The sequence below is a fragment of the Rhineura floridana genome, chromosome 6, assembly GCF_030035675.1.
Source record: "Rhineura floridana isolate rRhiFlo1 chromosome 6, rRhiFlo1.hap2, whole genome shotgun sequence".
NCBI lineage: Eukaryota > Metazoa > Chordata > Lepidosauria > Squamata > Rhineuridae > Rhineura > Rhineura floridana.
Window position 1 is genome coordinate 4,472,865 of NC_084485.1, and position 21,645 is coordinate 4,494,509.

Genomic DNA, 21,645 nt, shown 5'->3' on the forward strand with positions numbered 1-21,645 from the left:
CAACAGCAGCAGGTGAAAGAAAGTAGATGATGAGAAAAAAAGGATACGAATATCTGAGGACATGTAAGAAGGCCTGAGCAGACAGGAAAAGATAAGTGGTGGGGCCAAGAGTAAGGAGTATGGTCTGACAAGGAGAGGAAGGACTCAAGGGGCCACAGGTGTTCTGTGCCCAAGGGCCCTGAGAAACCTGGAGCCAGCCCTGGTAAGCTTACATTCCAGTCATTTACTGGGGATGGTAGAATTTACCAATCAAGATTTAGATTTCTAAAGGATTTTACACTATTTCAAATAATATGAACAGGAAATATTGGGAGACTCAAGTATGCCCGTGTCTTGGCACTGCAGAGGAGCATACAGATTTCCTGAGACAAGACCAATCCCACATGGTTACTAAGCACCAATGAATTCAATGGGCTTACCTACAAGTAAGTGTGCATTAGACTGCAGGCTTGCATTCTCACACATCAACCGAAAGAGTGAAAACATTAGATCCCAAAAGAGGGACTTCCTTTCTATGAAGTGCTAGTTTGCCAGAGAGGTTTTAAAGGGATGAAAAGTGGTCAGAGACAATGAAGGTGGTTAGCACAGTTCAATAAAATCATTTTTCTCACACAGCTTCTCTAAGATTTTGCAATGCTTACATTTTACTTGTTTTCTTCTGTTCACGAAGTTTTCAAGCAATTCAATTCATAGACCTCATATTTTAAAAAAGCAGATGTGCGTGTGTGTTATGTGCCTCCAAGTTGATTATGACGTACGGCGACCCTATGAATAAGCAACCTCCAAGAGCATCTGTCATGAACCACCCTGTTCAGGTCTGTGGCTTCCTTGATGGAATCAATCCATCTCTTGTTTGGCCTTCCTCTTTTTCTACTCCCTTCTGTTTTTCTCCTTTCTGTTTTTCCCAGCTTTATTGTCTTTTCTAGTGAATCATGTCTTCTCATAATATTTATGTATTTATTTATTATTTGATTTATATCCCACCCTTCCAGCAGGAGCCCAGGGTGGCAATGTCCAAAGTATGATAACCTCAGTTTCATCATTTTAGCTTCTAGTGACAGTTCTGGTTTAATTTGTTCTGACACCCAATTATTTGTCTTTTTTGCGGTCCGTGGTATCCGCAAAGCTCTCCTCCAACACATTTTAAATAAGTTGATTCTCCTCTTATCCACTTTTTTCACTGTCCAACTTTCACATCTGTACACAGAGATCAGGAAAAAGCAAATAGGAAGAGAAAAAAGCACAACCCACTGAGAATAAACCTAGTACAATCATTAATGAAATTAAAAGGATCTGCAAAAGTGCACCATTAGTTCTGCTAAATGGAACATCCATATTCAGAGGCAGTGTACATTTGAAGACCAGCTGATGTGCAGCAACAGCAGAATGTAGCTATTGTCTTCAAGCCGCACATGGGCTTTTCTGGAGGCATCTAGTGTTTCACTGTGGGAAACAGGATGCTGGAGTAGATGAACTACTGGTCTGATCTAGCAAGGCTCTTCTTAAATCCATAGTGGTGCTCATTTCATTTCAAAGATGCTTGCCCAGGAAATGTTCCCAGTGCATTTTGTCCAAATGGTATAGACATCTTCCAAAGGGAAGAGGCGCTATGAGTTTCCCAGGACCTCAACTTAAGGCTCCTCTACACCAGCAGCGGAGAATGTGTGGCCCTCCAGATGTTGTTGAACTCCAACTCCCATCAGCCCCAGCCAGCATGGCCAATGGGCAGGAACGGCGGGAGTTGTAAATCCAGCCTCATCTGCTTTGCACACTCTGGAAGCACAACAACCCGTTGCAACAAATGCGCTCTTCTGTCTCCACCTCACCTGCTCAGCAATCTCCTGGCGCTTCTGCTCCAAGATTTTCTGCTGTTCGTTTGTGTGATCAACAATATTTTTCCCTCCAACAAGGAGCTTGCTTTCCATTGCCTGAAAAACAGAAAGGGGATTGGGGGGGGATTCACAATAACCAGCATAATAACTAAAATTAGTATCTTACAGAGCTTCACAACTACTTTCCTAAAAAAATGCTTTTCCCCCTCATGCAGTTGTTATATGAATGGTGTCTCCTTATACAAAGTTTGACTTTTGGTCTGTGTTTCCCACAAGTATCTGTTCTGACTTACTACCAGTTTTATAAAACTCCAGTAACCCAGAGATAACAAGGACTGAACCTAAAATCTTATGCTTGTGCTGTACCGTTGAGCTATCAAATCCCACTCTTAATGAGGCTCCCTGCAGTTTGCCATCTAAGGACTTGGATCAGGTCAATACCTGCATAGTTTATTTTTAACCAGGCATTTCTGTTAATAACAATAAACCCACCATCAGAAGAAAAAAATATTCTTTGTTCATCCTTCATATCTGATTGAAACTTCATACAATGGGAAGCTGCTCCACATCCAGCTCATGGACCTGAGATGGCCAATGAAGCTACAGAACAACACTTGATCAAATCCTGGCTTAACATTCCTGCCTTAATAAGCCAAGATATGGAAAGGTTCCACACAACTGCATCCAGCCCCTTTGCTCGTCCCTTCATGCGAGCGGGGAAACAAGCCAGGAAGTCACAATTAAATGTTTTTAATCTTTGACACTGAATCTCTCCCAGCCCACTTTCCATTATGTATTAACAGGAAAACTATAGTTAGCGGCTTCCAAAAAACCAAGGGTATGGAGCCATGGTTTAAAGTTGGCTTGCGAGTTCTGGCTTGTTTGGGAGCCATTAACCTTAGTTTCCTGGCTCTCACATAACAACTGTAGTGAAGTTCTTGGCTTGTTTCCCCACTTGCACAAAGAGGCTGTGTGCAAGTGCACAAAGCTCATACATATCCTAGCCTCTGAAACCAAAATCTGATTGTGCAAACCAGGCCAATGAACCGTGTCATTAGTCTTTAACTGATAGGTGGGATCCGCTCACTACTAGGTCGCAGCCTGATCCAAGGTGAGTCATAATGGCAGCACTACCTCCACATGATAAATAATAAAGAAGTAGGTCCCCCAAATGTGTGTTTGAGCTCAGGGACCCTACACCTCTCCATCTGCTGGCAGTAGTGCTCAAGTTATGAATAATATGGAGAGGACAACTTCCAAATTCAGAATGCCAGAACCACCCTTTCAAAGAAGAATGTCAGGGCCAGTTTTCATCTCAGCCTCAATACACCTTGTATTTTTAATCCTTGTCACCAAACCTTCCCCAGCCCACTTTACTGAATCCACGGAGTTTGGTAAAGAGCCTCCTACCTTGATTTTGGCACCTAGCCTTTCAGCTGCTTCTTTCTCCCGCTTCAGGTCTTCCATCTTTTTCTCCTTCTCCTTCAGCAACCTCATCTTGTCCTCGGCCACCAAACTATGGTCCTCTAGGATAGCCTTCTTCTCTATCTCCAGCTTCTCTTGTTGCTCTTTCCAGTAGTCATCTTTGTCAGCTCCTTCGTCCTCCCCTTCTTCCTCCTCCTCCTCCTCCTCTTCCTCCTCCTCCCCTCCGACACTAAAGCTTCCATCTCTCCTCCTCTCTTTCTTCTTCCTCTTGCCCACGGACCGCTTTTCCAGCTGTGCCTTGAGCCTTGCAATTTCCTCCTGGAATTCCCGCAGCAGTGCATCCTTGGGATCTTCATTCACTCTCGGCTTGTTCTTGATGTTCTTGGCACGGTTGGCGTACCGCAACGTGGTAAGGGTCTCCTCAACGTTATATGAGGCAGGGCCAATGTTGGCCACCATCACAGTCTTGGCATTGCCACCCAAGGAATCCTGAAGCAGCCTGGTTAGCTTGGAGTCCCGATAGGGAATGTGAGTGCTTTTGCCATCCACTAGGGCAGAGATGACATTGCCCAAGGCAGAGAGGGAGAGGTTGATCTTTGTTGCTTCTTTCAACCTCTCCCCTTGGGCCCCGGTCTTAGACTGGCGCTCACTACCTGCAAGGTCCACAAGGTTAAGTTTCCCAACACGGATGTGGTTCTCCCCATCGAGTCCCACTTCACTGCATTCAATTGTGATCACAAAAATGGCGTGAGAGCGAGAGCTGTGCTCATTCATATTGGTAGCCCCAACCGAGCGATTCTGGTTTCCCACGTTCATGACATGCTCTATTTCCTTGACGCTCTTTGTGACAAAAGACGACAAGTCCTTTACGTACACTCCCGTATCTGGCCTCTCCTTCAGCTCCAGCCTCTTGGACTGATCCTTTGATAACAAGTCCCTGATTTCTTCCTGGTAGATCTCCAAATAAGAAGCCCTCACCAGGTACTGCTGATTCTGGGACCGGGAGATGTGCGTGAAGATGTGGTCAAAGGAATTGGGGATGACGCCTCTTTTCTCAGGGTCACCACGCACACCCTCCATCGTGTACGTTTTCCCCGTCCCGGTTTGCCCATATGCGAAGATGGTCCCATTGAAACCCTGCAGCACCGAGTCCACCAGAGGCCGGAAGGTCTCATCGTAGAGTTCAAACTGTTTGGAATTCCAGTCATAAACAGCATCAAAGGTGAAAGTCTTTGGCAGCTCATGAGAAGTTCCCTTGGGGTTCTTCACGGATACCTGCCCCAACTTGACATCCACTTCAACGACTTGTTCGTAGGAAGCTACTTTCTCTTTGCTGTTCATCGGCCGACATCGCACCACAACCCTGACTGACTCCGAGCACTTTAACTTCGACATGACAACAGGTGAGCACTAGGACAAATTCAGCTGGTGGCAGAACCAAGAAGGCCAAGGGTTTTGCCAAACCTAGGAAGAATCAAAGGCAAGAATTGAGGGCAGAGATAAAATAACAGCTAAACGGCTAGCACTGTACAAACTTTCTGGCTTTAACAGTGGAGGCAAAAGTTCAATCTCCAACCCAAACATGAAGCGTCTGGGCAAACCAGGGCAAGTCACAATCCCAAAATCTCAATTTCCCAACTATAAGCCAAAAAAAAAAAAAGCAACCACTTCTCTCTCAGGGTTACTGTGAAGTAGAACAAGAAGAAGAAATAACAATGTATAATGTTGTTTGTCTTCTAAATTGCAGGAAATAAATGCTTCCTATTTCCATTTGATCCATTTTTGGTGACCTGAAACAAATGGCCTGGAACTCAAGCTTCATTAAAAATAAGAAATATCACTTTTGAAAATTAGATCAGCCACAATGGCTTCTGAGTTCCAGAACATACACACCATCACCATATTTAATCACACTTCAAATAAATAAATCTTACTCTCCGTGCAAAGCCATCTGGTAGAACAGAACTGCAACACAAATGTGTACAGATTTCAAGTGTGTGCCTATATGCATGTTAAACCACTGGGTATAATAGTACACACATTCTCTTTTCTTAATATTATAGGGGCCAATGAGAGAAACAGGGGGTCACAGTGTCTGTGACAGCTGGCAAATGGGGACCAGCTTTTGCCCCGAATAAACAGCTGCCCTGAAAAGTGGGCACAGTGTAAAGAGAGAATTGTCACTTGCAGGTGATGTAATTTCCAACTCCACATACCAAGCCAGCCACGTTTGGCTTTGTTTGATCTGAGCAGCCTGAGCGAATGTTTGAAATATTAAGATAATTGAAAGTTTGAATAAGCAAGAGAGCTATCAGCAGACAAAGAGCTTATGGAGGGGGGAGGGTAGAGCGGGAAGTACTACAGTATCTAGAGGAGTCTTTGCCAACCTGGTGCCCTCCAGATGTTTTGGACTACAACACCCATGCTGGCTGTGGCTGATGGCAGTAGTGGTCCAAAACATCTGGAGGGTGCCAGGTTGGCAAAGGCTGACCTAGAGAAGACCCAGGCCACTCAGTCCGGTTCTCCTGTGCAACACAGAGATCACAATGGCTCTCCTAACATACCTTCCCTTCCCAGGGAAGCAACTGCACAATTCTTAACATGCCTGCCCCAGACATCTTGTTTTGCCCTCGAATTGTGGAACAGTGAAAGGTCACAGATCTCCCTGCGCAAGTGAATGAAGAGTCCTCCCACTGTCCTTTCCTCTCGGCTGTGCCAGCTTTTGCTGCCTGCACCTTAAAGCTGTCTGAAAACTCGGGGGGGGTGGGTGCTTCAGTTTATCCTTAACTGTCTCCTGTGAGGTAGATTAAGTCAAGAGACGTCTCCCTGTGAGCTTTGAGGCTGAGCGAGGCTCTCCTGGTCCAAGGACAACACTCTGTCTAGCAGAGTGCACCTCTCCTGGAATCAAACCCAAATATTTTAGGAACATACTAAGCTGCCTTATACCAGACCTGTCCATCAAGCTCAATATTGTCAACACTGACTGGCAGCCACCCTCCAAGGTTTCAGACAGAAGTCTCTTCCCAGAGCTGCCTGGAGATGCCAGTGGGAATTGAACTCAGGCCCTGTTGCCTGCAGAGCAGATGCTCTAACACTGAGCTCTAGGCCCTCTGGATTCTGCAGAGGCTCATAGACTTGCGATAATATGGCCAGCAACGTGTCCTCTTGACCCTTGCCCTTCTTGGCTTATTAAAGCTTGCTCAGGGGGTTTGACCGAGTGGATCCAGGGTGGTCAAGGCATCTTTGTGGGAGGGAGTGGTCCCAGCCACACTGAAAGAGGCGGTGATCCGACCACTACTGAAAAAGCCCACCCTGGACCCATTGGTCTGTGACAATTACCGACTGGCTGCAAATGCCCCCCTTTTAGGGAAGATGACTGAGAGGATTGTGGCTCAGCAATTGCAAGTACTCTTGAATGAAACAGATTATCTTGACCCATTCTCAGACCCTTTCCACCACCACCCTAGCCACAGAGTATACCAACCGAGACAACTGTAAACATCCCCAGTCCAAGCATGCAGACCAAATGATGCAGTGTTAATCTGCTAAATTTCAAAACGAACAACATTACTGAAAACTGGGATTTGTTGAAAGGGGTGCCACAAGGAAGAAGAACCTAGGAAGTTCCCTTATATAGTCAGAGCAATGGACCATCTAGCTCAGTACTGTCTACCTACACTGACTGGCAGCAGCTCTCCAGGGGTTTAGGCAGGAAGTCTCTCCCAGCCCTAGCCGGAGATGCCATCAGAGATTGAACCTGGGACCTTCCACATGCAAGGCAGATGCTCTAGCACTTAGCCATGGCCCCAGCACACCATGTAAGCTTTTCCCTGATGCGGCAATTTAACACGCCATCCAGGAACTCTTAAATTTCAAGATTCTGGAAAACTGCCCTAATGCTTTTGCTTTCCTTCCTCAAGTCACTTTCATTAGTCTTAATTAATAGCATAATAAAACTTAAAACGGGACATACTGTTGCCAGGAAACCACAGACTCTGGCCAGAACTAGTGTTACAGAAAACGCATGGTTGGCACTGAAAACAGTAACTCCTTGCCACCGCCTCCCTCTCCCACCCCATAATGCGTTGTGCTAGAAAATGCCTAACATGACATCATCACACTTCACCCGTCCACTTCACTGTCTGCTGCTGGTGGGGCAGGGAAACCCAAAAGCACGATGACATCATGTCACACCTTTTGTAGCAATACAGCAGGCCCCCGCTTTTCGGCGGTCCGCTAATACGGCGGCTTTCAATTGGAGTAAGGCCCCACTCATACGGTGCTTGTTCTGCTTTTATGGTGTTTTTTGAGTGTCGGGTGCCATTTTATTGACGGAGTTCCGCTTTTCGGTGGGTTTCGCTTTTAGGCGGGGGTCTGGAATGTAACCCGCTGTGTGATTGGGGCCCTACTGTACATGTCACAGAGAAGGAGATATGGGTGACAATGAGACCTCTCTGGAATACATAGAGCCATTCAAGAGGGCATACCTCTGTCCCACACCACCGCCCCTTCAAACTCCTTGCCACTTAAGGGGTGGGATGCTGGCAGCCATTAGGCCCTGCTTGGACATATAAGAGCTCAGCCAGCCTTTGGGTTCTTTGAGACTGACACCTGTCTTCCCTGGGAGCACTTCTAGGTTATTCCACCTGGCACTTTCACCTGGCTCCCCCGCTAGGTGACTGCAGCTGAGGCTCTGGAAAATGGAAATGGACTGCCTTCAAGTCAATCCCGACTTATGGCGACCCTATGAATAGGGTTTTCATGGTAAGCGGTATTGAGAGGGAGTTTACCACTGCCTTCCTCTGAGGCGGAGAGGCAGTGACTGGCCCAAGGTCACCCAGTGAGCTTCGTGGCTGTGTGTGGATTTGAACTCTGGACTCCCAGGTCATAGCCCAATACCTTAACCACTACACCACACTAAGTGTAAAGGTAAAGGTGTCCCTGCACTTATAGTGCAAGTCGTTTCCGACTCTTAGGGTGACGTCTTGCAACGTTTACTAGGCACACCATATATATGGGGTGGGATTGCCAGTTCCTTCCCCGGCACACTAGGCCCCTCCAAATTTTGCTCCATACCCTACAGCCACACACCCAGCCAGAGCTGGGCACTGAGGGGACATGCTGGAGGTGTCTGCCAGAGGAATGAACCTGCCTCATTCACTGAATTGGAGCAAGGCAACTTTGGTATGGCGGTCGCTGCACCCCCCCTCCTAAATATTTGTTTGCTGACCCATCACATTACAGGACCGTGCCATGTGCAATGCTTAGTTTATGCCAAGCCTCAGCCAGGACTCGGCTCTGGCATCTTTTCCAGTGCAAAGCTTAGCCCTGGGGCATCTGATTACAAACAGATGAAAAGGCCCCTTTCCCTCACTACAGAGGTTTAGGGGAAAGGCATTCTGGATCCCAGGGCAGAGGTTTCCAGGCAGAGCTGGCACGTTTCTCCACAAATTAAATACTGCCCCTGTGAACCCAGTAATTGAGGGATCCTGGTTAACCTTCTGATTTTGCTTTCATCTTTCTCCTTGGAGGGCTGCTATAACCCAGGGGAGGGGAACTGGATCTTTGTCATCTGCCCCAGAAAAAAGTCAAAAAGAAAAAAGTGAATCCTGCCTGTCTAACCTTCCAGCGCAATAAGCCATTGTTTGCATCCTTACAATGTTACTGCAGAAGAAACATTTCCAGACAGGTTTCCTTAGAGCAGCCTTTCCCAAATGTTGGGTCCCCAGATGTTGCTGGACTACAATTCCCATCATTCCTGACCACAGGCCACACTGGCTGCAGGGGCTGATGGGGGTTGTAGTCCAACAACATCTGGGGACCCAAAGGTTGGGAAAGGCTGCAGAGTGTTGGAGGGTTAAGCATGTCATTCAACTTGGTGCAAGACCCAAGATTCAGAATACCACAAGTGTGTCATGGCAGACATGCATCTTCCATAACCCATATTCGAGCCTTCCCCAACCTCGTGCCCTCCAGGCACTTTGGGAGTTGCAGCCCAAAGCATCTGGAGGGCACCAGGTTGGGGAAGGCTCTAATATGGGTTTTCCATCTGCATGCTAGAAGCACAGCTGGAGGAACACATAAGCCTGAGAAAGTTACAATGAAAGACAGACTGGATGATCCACATGATCCCTTCTAGCTTAAAGACACACACTGAAGTATACTCAGCACAGATGAATTGTCCCTTGAAATACCCTGCCATATGAACAGCAAGGCTGGTTATTTATTTATTTATTTATTTAAAATATCTCTATCCCGCTCTTCTACCCTACAACAGGGCACTCAGGACGGCTACAATAAAAACTCATACATACATAAGAAAATACACAATAAAAACACAAAACATTAGTTGATTAAAATGCATAAAATGCATTATGCATACGCATACAAACATGCATGTATATATGTGCATGCACGTATAAAAAAGTGAGACTTAAAGAACTTAAGATTTAAAAATGAAGAATAAAAAGCTTAAAACAGTGTCAGGCTGACCTGTCAGTCCCAGCCAAAGGCTCTCCGGAACAAAATAGTTTTGACAAGTTTCTGGAAGGCCATCAGGGAGGGAGCATGAATGATATCCATGTAGATTTTCTTCCCTCTTTCAATTAACAGTTTAGACAGAGCGAGTGACGTAGGGTACGGGCTGTTGCTCAGTGGCACAGCACATGGTTTGCATGCAGAAAGTTCTAGTTTGTAACAGAAGCAGAGTTTTCAATATTAAACTTTGGGGAGCCACTGCTAGTCACAGCAAATGCTATTGTGCCAGATGGGCCAACAACCTGCCTTGGTGTAAAGCGGCTCCTTACCTTTGGTGAGCGGTTTTTTTAAACCTGATCCAGTGATTGTGAGGACACAACTAGAGGGTGATAATTATTACAAATTAATTAACATGGAACATAATCTTGTACACATGCAAGCAGGTGCTATGAAATTAGCATTGTTGGCAGCTAAAGATTATTTTTTTTGCGGGGGGGGGGGGAGAGGACTAGCATTCTTCAGATAACTTTTCCCAGAAGCTCTGGAAACCATATTACTGGAGGAGAGAAAAGCAAGATTCCCAAGAGGCAACTAGGTTAGCAATGTGTCACCTTGTTTACTTTGCCAAAAGAACCTGTGACAGGAACCTTCTGTGAAGCAGGTTTTGACTTACTTTAACACGGGCTACTGTGTATTAATTGCTTCCATATAAATATGTACATTATTAGCAGCTAACCATTCCATGGCTGACACAGTCCTCAGTGCTGAATGCGTGGCCCATCCTATTTCAGACAACTCTTTAAGTCACAGCCCTGACCGGAAACAGCCCTCACTCTTATGAACTCCAAAGCAATCTGGCGAGATCCCAAATTGACTGTAATCTACTGCACTCCAAGTGCCAGACTGCATTTCCAATTGGCTGCAGTATAGAATACGGGAAGCAATTCAGACCCTGATTTCTTGGAGCGCAAGATGAAGTCATGCCTGAAAAACAAGTCCTGGTATCGTTTGAAATTAAACTGATGCAGCAGTTCATTCATCAGAGAATTACAGATATCAGAAATGAAGGAGACCAATTAGTTCAACTAGCCTGTGCCTTTAGAATCGACAAGCCAACACAAGATTGCTACCTATCGAATATATTCCGAGACTGTCTTTAATTTTCTTTTAGCAGGCCCAACAAGGAATTCACGCTGTTCCTGCAAGTTGGAGGCGGACACTTCAAGAGCTTGAAAGAACAACCCTTTCCCATTTTTGCTACTTAAACCAGTCAGGTATATGAAGATGTAATTATGTTCCTTCTTAGCCCCATTTGGCTCTTGCAATTATTCCATGTAATAAATGGGCAATTTATGTCTTTCTTCCCTCGCTGTCAGCAGATTTCCCTCTTTATGATAAAGAGGTGTCTCAGAATATTCCAGGTGTTTACAACAGGGAATTATCACGAGGCATTTTTTGAAGCTGAACTGATTCTACTGAGTGCACATCACAAATTAAACCTCCAGCTGCAGATTTAAAAACATGAGTTTTTATATTGGTATATCTGGTCTCTGATCTATGGGCCCAAAGAAACTAGAAATACAGACATGCCTTAGATAAAATTTATTTCTTTTTGCCATTCCATTTGTAAAGGGTTGGAAACAGAAACTAAACACTCTTAAGAGAAGCAGAACAATGGTGATTTGGCTTCTCTTCCAAAAATGAAACCTTGCTGTCTTTGACCTTTAACATGGCTTGAGAAAAATCACCTACCTCAAAATCTATCCACATTCTGACTTTCCCAGATGCCTCCCTCTCATATAATTATCACAGTCAGCTACAAAAAACCCACTCTGATTTCATCCGCATGAAATCAACAGGAAAAATACAAAAGACTCAGGTGAGGTCTTTGATCAGGGCCATCATCTTTTGGGTAGGTGCACAGACCTCTTCCTCACTTAGAACAGAAAAACAACTAAATCTAAAGATGGACTGCTGGCAAGTGATGGGTTGCACCTCACAAGCACTGGGAAGAATGTGTTTGGCCACAGCATGGAGAAATTCATCAGAAGAGTTTAAACGAAGTCCTAAGGAGGAGGGAGATGTAAACTTGGTAACGACAAAGAAAGGCTTGGACACAGTAGGAGGAACTGAGGGCTCTAATGGGGCCCAGTAATAGTCTTCATAAAAATGTAGGGAGGAAGCCAGGCTGTAAATCACATGGTGTTCAATGTCTGTATACCAGTGCCCAGAGCGTGGGAAACAAACAGGACGAACTTGAACACTTAATACAGGAGAGTAAATACCACCTGATAGGTATAACTGAAACTTGGTGGGATGACTCCCATGACTGGAACACAGTGATTGAAGGATATAACCTGTGTAAAAAGAACAGAAGGAACAGAAAGGGAAGTGGAGTCACACTCTATATTAAAAATATATATCCCTGCACAGAAAACAGGAGAATGAGCTTGGTAGCTCCACTGAGAGTATCTGGATTAAAATGGGAAAGGAATAAAAGGAACATGGTGCGTGGAGTCTACTACCGACCACCCAATCAAGGAGAAGACGAAGATGAAACTTTCGAAAAGCAAATTGTCAGTGTTTCGAGGAGGCATGATGTAGTAGTAATGGGGGATTTCCATTACTCAATATCTGTTGGGAGACAAATTCTGCCAAACATGACCCCTCCAAGAAATTCCTGATGTGTTGCAGATAACTTTCTCCTACAGAAAATGGAGGAAGCAACTAGAGGATCGGATATCCTTGACTTGATTCTTACTAACAGAGATGACTTGGTGGATGAAGTGGCAGTTACAGGAACTCTGGAGGAAAGTGATCATGCTATACTAGATTTTAATAAACTCAGAAGAATGGTAAGTAAGGTTCCATGGCAAGCGACCCTAATGAGAAAAGGAGTCCAAGATGGATGGTTTCTAAAAAAGGAAATTCTACAGGAACAATGGCAAACAATTCCATCAAGGAAAAAAAGGGAAGACAGCAGAAGAAGCCAATGTGGCTTCACAGAAAACTTAGAGATAACCTGAAAATAATAATAATAATAATAATAATAATAATAATAATAATAATAATAATAATAATAATAATAATAATAATAATAATAATTTAATATCTTTACCCCGCCCTTTTTCCAAAACTGGAACTCAGGGCGGCTTACAAATAAAAACTACTCATAGGTAAAAAACATACAAAAATATACAATTAAAATAGAATTAAACTATTCGTAACATTAAAACCATGAAACATACACTTAAAATACTAAGACAATTTAAAACATTAAGAATAGGACCATAGAACAATACAACAGACCTTATGAGGCCCTACCTTAAACATCTTCTAGTCCAAAAGCCTGTTGGAATAAAAAAGTCTTTGCCTGCCGACGGAAGGATAGCAAGGAAGGGGCCATTCGTGCTTCCCTAGGAAGAGAGTTCCAGAACCTGGGGGCAGCCACCGAGAAGGCCCTATCTCGTGTCCCCACCAATCGCGCTTGCGAAGGTGTTGGGACTGAGAGAAGGGCCTCTCCTGAAGATCTCAGGGCCCGGGCAGGCTCATATGGGGAGCAGAGCTTGGAAAAGTTACTTTTTTGAACTACAACTCCCATCAGCCCCAGCCAGCATGGTCACTGGATTGGGCTGATGGGAGTTGCAGTTCAAAAAAGTAACTTTTCCAAGCTCTGATGGGGAGATATGGTCTGACAAATAGCCTGGACCTAGGCCGTATAGAGCTTTATAGGTCAAAACCAGCACTTTGAATTGTGACCGGAAACAAACTGGCAGCCAGTGGAGCTGTCGTAACAAGGGGGTTGTATGGTCCCTGTAACCAGCCCCAGTTAGCACTCTGACTCAGAGCTTGGAAAAGTTACTTTTTTGAACTACAGCTCCCATCAGCACCAGCCAGCATGGCCACTGGATTGGGCTGATGGGAGTTGTAGTTCAAAAAAGTAACTTTTCCAAGCTCTGCTCTGGCTGCAGCTCTTTGTACCAGTTTAAGTTTCCGAACAGTCTTCAAAGGCAGCCCCACATAGAGCACGTTACAGTAATCTAAACGGGATGTAACTAAGGCATGCATCACTGTAATCAAATCAGGTGTCTCCAGGAACGGGCGCAGCTGGCGCACCAGTCTTAGCTGGCCACTGCAGAGACCTAGGCCTCCAAGTTCAAAGCTGAGTCCAGGAGCACACCCAAACTGTGAACCTGTGTCTTCAGGGGGAGTGTAACCCCATCCAGCACAGGCTGAATCCGTATTCCCTGATTTGCCTTTCGACTAACCAGGAGCACCTCTGTCTTGTCTGGATTTAATTTTAATTTGTTCACCCTCATCCAGTCCATCACTGATGCCAGGCACCGGTTCAGGACCAGGACAGCTTCCTTGGCTTTAGGTGGAAAGGAAAAATAGAGTTGGGTGTCATCCGCATACTGATGACACCGAACCCCAAACCCCCGGCCAACCTCACCCAGCGGTTTCATGTAGATGTTAAATAACATGGGGGACAAAACTGAGCCCTGAGGGACCCCATATGTCAACGGCCAAGGAGTCGAACAGGAATCCCCCAGCACCACCTTCTGAGTTCGTCCCTCCAGGAAGGAGCCGAGCCACCGCAATACAGTGCCCCCAAGTCCCATCCCAACAAGGCAGTCCAGAAGGATACCATGGTCGATGGTATCGAAAGCCACTGAGAGGTCCAGTAGAACCAACAGGGACACACTCCCCCGTCCAGCTCTCTGCGTAGGTCATCCACCAAGGCGACTAAAGCCATCTCTGTCCCGTAGCCAGGCCTGAAACCAGACTGAAATGGACACACAAAGTGGAAGGAAGGGTACAGACAGGTAGTATGGAATCGCAAGGATGGCGTCAGAAAGGCTAAAGCTGAGATTACTGAGGGATGCTAAAAGCAACAAAAAAGCTTTCTTCAGGTACATCCATAGTAAAAGACAGAGAAAAGCAATGGTGATACAGCTACTCAAATAAGGATGGCAAAATTATAATAGATGACAAAGAAAAGGCAGAAGTGCTCAATTCCTACTTTGCCTCAGTCTTCTCCAAAAAGAGGGTCTATGACCCTCCTGGCAAACATGAAGTTGAAAGGGAACGACTGTAGCTTGAGATTGATAGACAAATGGTCAAATAATACCTAATCACTGAACAAGTTCAAATCTGCAGGGCCCGATGAACTGCATCCTAGAGTATTGAAGGAACTGGCTGAACAACTCTCAGAACCACTGTCTATTATCTTTGCAAAATCACGGAGGATGGGTGACGTGCCAGACAATTGGAGGAAGGCTAATGTTGTCCCAATCTTCAAAAAAGGCAAAAAAGGAGGTACCTGGGGAGTACAGACCTGTCAATCTGACATTAATACCTGGGAAAATTCTGGAGCAGATTATAATAATAATTATTATTATCCTTATTTATCCCCCGCCATTTTTTCAAAACTGGAACTCATGGCAGCTTCCAGATAAAAAATACAAATAATTAAAAACATACAAAGTCTACATTAAAATAAGATTAAACTATTTCCAATATTAAAACCATACACACATATAGCTAAAAAAGTTCAAACTAGTTTAAAAATGATATAGTAGACATTAGTAATGCAGCACCCTCCACGCCCTATCCTTAGCCTTCAATTCCAAAGGCTTGTTGGAATAGGAAGGTCTTTGCTTGTCAGCAGAAGGACTGCAAGGAGGGGGTCATTCTTACCTCCCTAGGAAGGGAATTCCAAAGCCTAGGGGCAGCCACCGAGAAGGCCCTCTCATGCGTCCCCACTAGTCGTACTTGAGAAGATGTGGGTATTGAGAGAAGGGCCTCTCCTGAGGATCTCAGGGCCCGGGCAGGCTCATACAGGGAGATACGGTCTGATAAATAGCCTGGACCTAAGCTGTATAGGGCTTTATAGGTCAACACCAGCACTTTGAATTGTGTCCGGAAACAGACTGGCAACCAGAGGAGCTTTTTTAACAGGGGTGTAGTACGGTCCCTGTAACCAGCCCCAGTTAGCATTCTGGCTGCAGCAAAGCAGTCAGTCTGTAAGCACCTTGAAAACAATGCAGTGATTACTAAAAGCCAACATGCATTTATCAAGAACAAATCCTGCCAGACTAATTTTATATCATTTTTTGATTGGGTAACCTCCCTGGCAGACTGTGAGAACGCTGTAGACATAATATATCTCGACTTCAGCAAAGCTTGTGCCCCATGATATTCTGATTAGCGAGCTAGTTAAATTTGGGCTGGATGGAGCAACTATCAGGTAGATCCACAGTTGGCTAGACAATCATACTCAAAGAGTGCTTCTCAATGGTTTCTTCTCAAACTGGGAGGAGGTACTGAGCAGGGTACCGCAGGGCTTGGTCCTGGGCCCAGTGCAACATTTTTATTAATGATTTGGATGAGGAGGTGCAGGGAATGCTTATCAAATATGCAGATGATACAAAATTGGGAGGGATAGCTAATACCTTGGAAGATGGAAACAAAATTCAAAGTGATAGGCTGGAGCATTAGGCTGAAAACAACAGAATGAAATTTAACAGGGATAAATGCAAAGCTCTACATGTAGAAAAAAGAAACCAAATTCCCAGTTATAAGATGGGGGATACTTGGCTCAGCAATACTAAATGCAAGGAGGATCTTGGAATTGTTGCTGATCACAAGCTGAATATGAGCCAACAGTGTGATGTGGCTGCAAAAAAGGCAAATGCTGTTTTAGGCTGCATTAACAGGAGTCTCCAAATTGCATGAAGTATTGATTCCCCTCTATTCGCCACTGGTTAGGCCTCATCTTGAGTACTGCATCCAGTTCTGGACACACAATTTAAGAAGGATGCAGACAAACTGGAAGGGCTTCAGAGGAGGGCAACGAGGATGATCAGGGGACTGGAAACAAAGCCCTATTTGGAGAGACTGAAAGACCTGGGCATGTTTAGCCTGGAGAAGAGAAGACTGAAGGGAAATATGATAGCCCTCTTCAAGTACTTGAAAGGCTGCCAAACAGACGAGGGCCAGGATCTCTTCTCGATCACCTGAGTGCAGGACAGGGAATAATGGGCTCAAGTTGCAGGAAACCAGATTTCAACTCAGCATCAGGAAAAACTTCCTAACTGTTAGAGCAGTACAACGATGCAACCAATTACCTAGGAATGTGGTGAGCTCTCCAACACTGGAGGCATTCAAGAGGCAGCTGGACAGCTACCTTTTGGGTATGCTTTCAGTTGGATTCCTGCACTGAACAGGGGGTTGGACTCGATAGCCTTATAGGCCCTTTCCAACTCTATGATTCTATGATAACGTATTTGTTACAAGGCAAGATTGTTCACATATGTAAATACTTTAATCACTCCACTCAAAATCTTGCGTATACCTTATTCAACAGATGGTCTAATAAAATATATCACCTCAGCATACTTTGTACTTTTTGCTTTCTGAAAATTACACGGCAAGTGCCCTTATGTGACCTTGCCAGACTAAACTGTCAGACATCCAATGACAACCAATACAGCCAAGCCAGAAAGCAACTGCCAAATTTGGTACATTGCTCCACTACCACAACCACAAGTCAATGTGTTCAGGAAAAGGATCATAACCTGATAAATGTAAGAGGTGACACTGAGTACTATAGAAACACAGAGAAACGTGGATAGATGACCATTAGAGAAACACACAACAGGCTCTCCGAAAACACACAGACCTGGGAACATAGACGAAACAAGCTGCTTTTATTTGCAGAATTGGGTTCTTTCCACTGCCTGAGGAAAGAAGCACCTTTCTTGCCTTAATAGAATCACTTTTTTGTAGCAACAATTACTGCACAACCAAGAACAATACAGCCAACCAGCCCTTCAACACATGAGCAATGAAGATAATTCCATCTGCATATTACACCAGCATGCACGGCAAAGAGCTCCCTTCTAGAAGAGCTATAGTGGTGATGCCTGATCTTCTTTGTCTATATTCAGCCTGATCCTATGTGTTTACTCAGAAGTAGGCCCTGATAAATTCAATAGCACTTACTTCCAAGTTGTGTGCACATTATTACAATTTTAGATGTGTGTTTGTACATGCATACATACAAGAAGCTTCAATTGCCTTTCCTGACATAATCACATGTTTGGACCCAGAGAGAACTGTATGTCTAGGAAACTGCCTTACAGTTAAGTCAGGCCACTGGCGCTTTCAGTCCAGTCTAGTCTCCCATAACTGGTGGCAACTCTCCAAGAGCTCAGACAGAAATAGTTCCTCTTCATCCCTTGATACCTGAGGTTTTTTTAGACACCTGTAAATACCAAGGATTTGAGTAGTGGTCCTCTGGCATGCAAAGCGTGTGCAAGATGCACTCCTTTCGTTCTCCCCCTTCAACTATCAGATTTGTAAGTTGTTCCCACACGCAGGCAGGCGTGTCGTAACATGTAACACTTAAAACTTTAAAGGATACAAGAGGGCCATCCACAGCCAGGGGCAGTTTCCAGTCTGAGGAGCCTGGCTGCTGGATTCAGGCCAAAGGTGGGGAGCATCTAGTCCAGCATCCGGCCAACCAGATGCCTCTATCGGGAGCCCACAAGCAAGGCCTGAGCGCAACTGCGCAACCATCTTCCAGAGGCATACTGCTTGTGACTGTGGAGGCACAGCATAGCCATCGTGGCTAGTAGCCACTGATAGTCTTATTCTCCTCGTCTTTGTCTCCTCTTTTTCAAGCCATCCAGGTTGGCGGCACTCACCACCTCCTGTGGGAGCGAATTCCATAGTCTGTTTATGCCCACATCAGGGAGTACCAGTGACGGGAGTGGGTGGGAAGAGAGGGTCGCCACGGGATGGCAGGACCGGGCCCTTGCGCTGGCCCTCCTTCTGCTGGGCGAGGCAGAGAGGGGCCACCTGGGTGTGTGTGCGCGCGCGCATTCATCACGCTCGCGTGCCCTTGGCACACACTCACAGATGCACCCACGGGCACGCGCACGAGGGGGGGAGGCGCTCCTCTGGCAACACCCACCGGGCGCCTGCCAAGGGGCTGCCTTCCCCCCACCCCCAATACACACACACACACACATTCAGAGATGCGCGTGCGAACGCGGCGCTCCCCCTTGCACATCCCTCTCTTGCACACTCAAGCAAGGCGCAGGCGCACGCCTCTCAGAGGGCCGCCGCCGCCTTGCACGCACAGTAGGGGTGGGGAAGGACGAAGGGGGCGGGGAGGGGCGCTCATTCACTCACCTGAGCCGTCACCATGGAGCCCCCCTCCCTCCCGCCGCTGCGGCAGGGACGGCGGCGGCGGCGGCGGCACCGGATACAAGAGGGGAGGTTGGCTCCACCGCTCACTTCCTTGGCAACGGGGCCGCCCTCCCCCAAGCCATCACTTCCTTAGTGACGGGCTTGTCACGGCAACGAGCCTGGCTTCCTCCGCGCCCTGCCCTAGCAACGGCCCCTCCCGTCTCCTCGGCAACGGAGGAGCTGCAACATCCGGGGATTCGCGCGTGTGTACCTGAGGGGCCGGAGGCGGCTACAGGGAAGGCTTTGCCTCTGTCTCTAAGGCTGGTCTAGGAAAGCTGCGGCTCCCCTGTGCTTAATAATGTGTTCGAGAAAGATCTGTAGAAGACTTGAATACAAGTCTTATCTAAATTATAGCCCAAACACCGTTAAAATCCACAAAATGGTTTTAAAAAACACACCTGAATGTACGTGTAACCCCGGTGTTGCTGGACTACAACTCCCATCCAATACCTGGCCACTGGCATGGCTGGCTGGGCGTGATGCGAGTTGTTTGTTGTTATGTGCCTCCAAGTCGATTACGATTTATGGCAACCAAGAGCATCTGTCATGAACCACCCTGTTCAGATCTTGTAAGTTCAGGTCTGTGGCTTCCTTTATGGAATCAATCCATCTCTTGTTTGGCCTTCCTCTTTTTCTACTCCCTGCTGTTTTTCCCAGCATTATTATCTTTTCTAATGAATCCTGTCTTCTCATGATGTGTCCAAAGTATGATAACCTCAGTTTCATCATTTTAGCTTCTAGTGACAGTTCTGGTTTAATTTGTTCTAACACCCAATTATTTGTCTTTTTTGCAGTCCATGATATCTGCAAAGCTCTTCTCCAACACATTTCAAATGAATTGATTTTTCTCTTATCCGCTTTTTTCACTGTCCAACTTTCACATCCATACATAGAGTTTGGGAATACCATGGTCTGAATGATCCTGACTTTAGTGTTCAGTGATACATCTTTACATTTGAGGACCTTTTCTAGTTCTCTCATAGCTGCGCTCCCCAGTCCTAGCCTTCTTCTGATTTCTTGACTGTTGTCTCCATTTTGGTTAATGACTGTGCTGAGGTATTGATAATCCTTGACAAGTTCAATGTCCTCATTGTCAACTTTAAAGTTACATAACTCTTCTGTTGTCATTACTTTAGTCTTTTTGACGTTCAGCTGTAGTCCTGCTTTTGTGCTTTTCTCTTTAACTTTCATAAGGATTTATTTCAAATCATTACTGGTTTCTGCTAGTGGTGTGGTATTGTCTGCATATCTTAAATTATTGATATTTCTCCCTCCAATTTTCACGCCATCGTGGTCCGATCCTGCTTTCCTTATATGTTCTGCATAAGCCTCAAATCTGTTCCTTATTTGATCTGCATATTCTTCTGGGATGTTATTTAAATTGTATTTTGGCATTATGCTTTGTTCTTCTTTAGCTTTACTCTGATTTTTGATATTACCAGTTCATGATCTATACCACAGTCTGCTCCTGGTCTTGTTTTCGCAGAAAGTATGAAACTTCTCCATCTTCTGCTACCAATTGCCGCCCTGGGCTCCTGCTGGGAGGAAGGATGGGATACAAATTAAATAATAAATAAATAAAATTATATAATCAATTTGATTCCTATATTGACCATTTGGTGATGTCCACATGTACAGCTGTCTTACAAATTATTGGCTTCACAGAATTCAATTAAGTCTGTCTCCTGCTTCATTTCTATCTCCTAAGCCCCATTTTCCCACAATTTCTATTTTTCCCGTTCCCTACTTTTGCATTCCAGACCTCCATGATTATAAGCACATCTTTTGGTGTGTGATCAATTTCTTCCTGTACTTCTGCGTAAAATCTCTCCAGTTCCTCTTCTGTGTTTGCCATTGGAGCGTAGACTTGGATGATGGTTATGTTAATAGGTTTCGTGTTAAATCTCATTGATACAACTCACTCAGACCTTGCGTTATAACTCCTAATTGCTCTTCCTACATCACGTCTCACTATTAAAGCAATCCCATTTCTTCTTAATTTCTCATTTCCTGCATAAATTTTGTAGTTGCCCGATTGAAAATGTCCCATTCCCGTCCATTTTAATTCACTCACTCCAAGTATTGTAATGTTGATATGCTCCATTTCTTGCTTGACAATTTCTGACTTTCCCTGGTTCATGCTTCTCACGTTCCATGTTCCTATTGTGCGTTGTACAACTCCGGACTCTCCTCGCATCTGTGCGCATCAGCCTCTGGGCTTCCTTTCGGCTTTGACCCAGCTGTGTCATTAGTCACAGTGCTACTCGTACTTGTCCATTGTTCTTCCCCAGTAGTTTGCTGAGTGCTGTCTGACCTTGGGGTCTTATCTTCCACCACTATCTCGTGTTGCATTTTGGATACTCTGTTCATAGGGTTTTCGTGGTAAGAGGTATTCAGAGGTGGTTTACCATTGCCTTCCTCTGAGTTTGGATGCATCTTAGTCTGGTGTTTCAGCTTTGACCATTCCACCTTGGGTGCCCCTGCTAGGAGTCTACCCTCTTGGTCGAGACTCCTGACAGCATTGCTCGCAGCTTCTTCAACACTCTCAAACCCCCTCACCATGTTAAGCTGTGCATCCTAGAGAAGGGATGGGAACTGTAGTCCAACCTTATCCTGAGGGTCACAAGTCCCCCCTCCCTTGCCAAGGTGTGGG

General features: G+C 45.4%; 1 protein-coding gene across 1 annotated transcript in view; it reads right to left on the reverse strand.

The window, feature by feature from the left end:
* Positions 1 to 19,093, reverse strand: part of KIF3B (kinesin family member 3B) — a 44,788-nt gene extending 25,695 nt beyond the window's left edge. Inside the window, exons 1-3 of the mRNA XM_061630798.1 lie at positions 18,936 to 19,093; positions 3,243 to 4,721; positions 1,827 to 1,928 (exon numbers count right to left, since the gene is read on the reverse strand). Of these exons, the coding sequence (XP_061486782.1) occupies positions 1,827 to 1,928; positions 3,243 to 4,652 (1,512 nt within the window). The 5' untranslated portion in view covers positions 4,653 to 4,721; positions 18,936 to 19,093. The remainder of the gene's footprint in view (positions 1 to 1,826; positions 1,929 to 3,242; positions 4,722 to 18,935) is intronic.
* Positions 19,094 to 21,645: the final 2,552 nt, after the last annotated feature.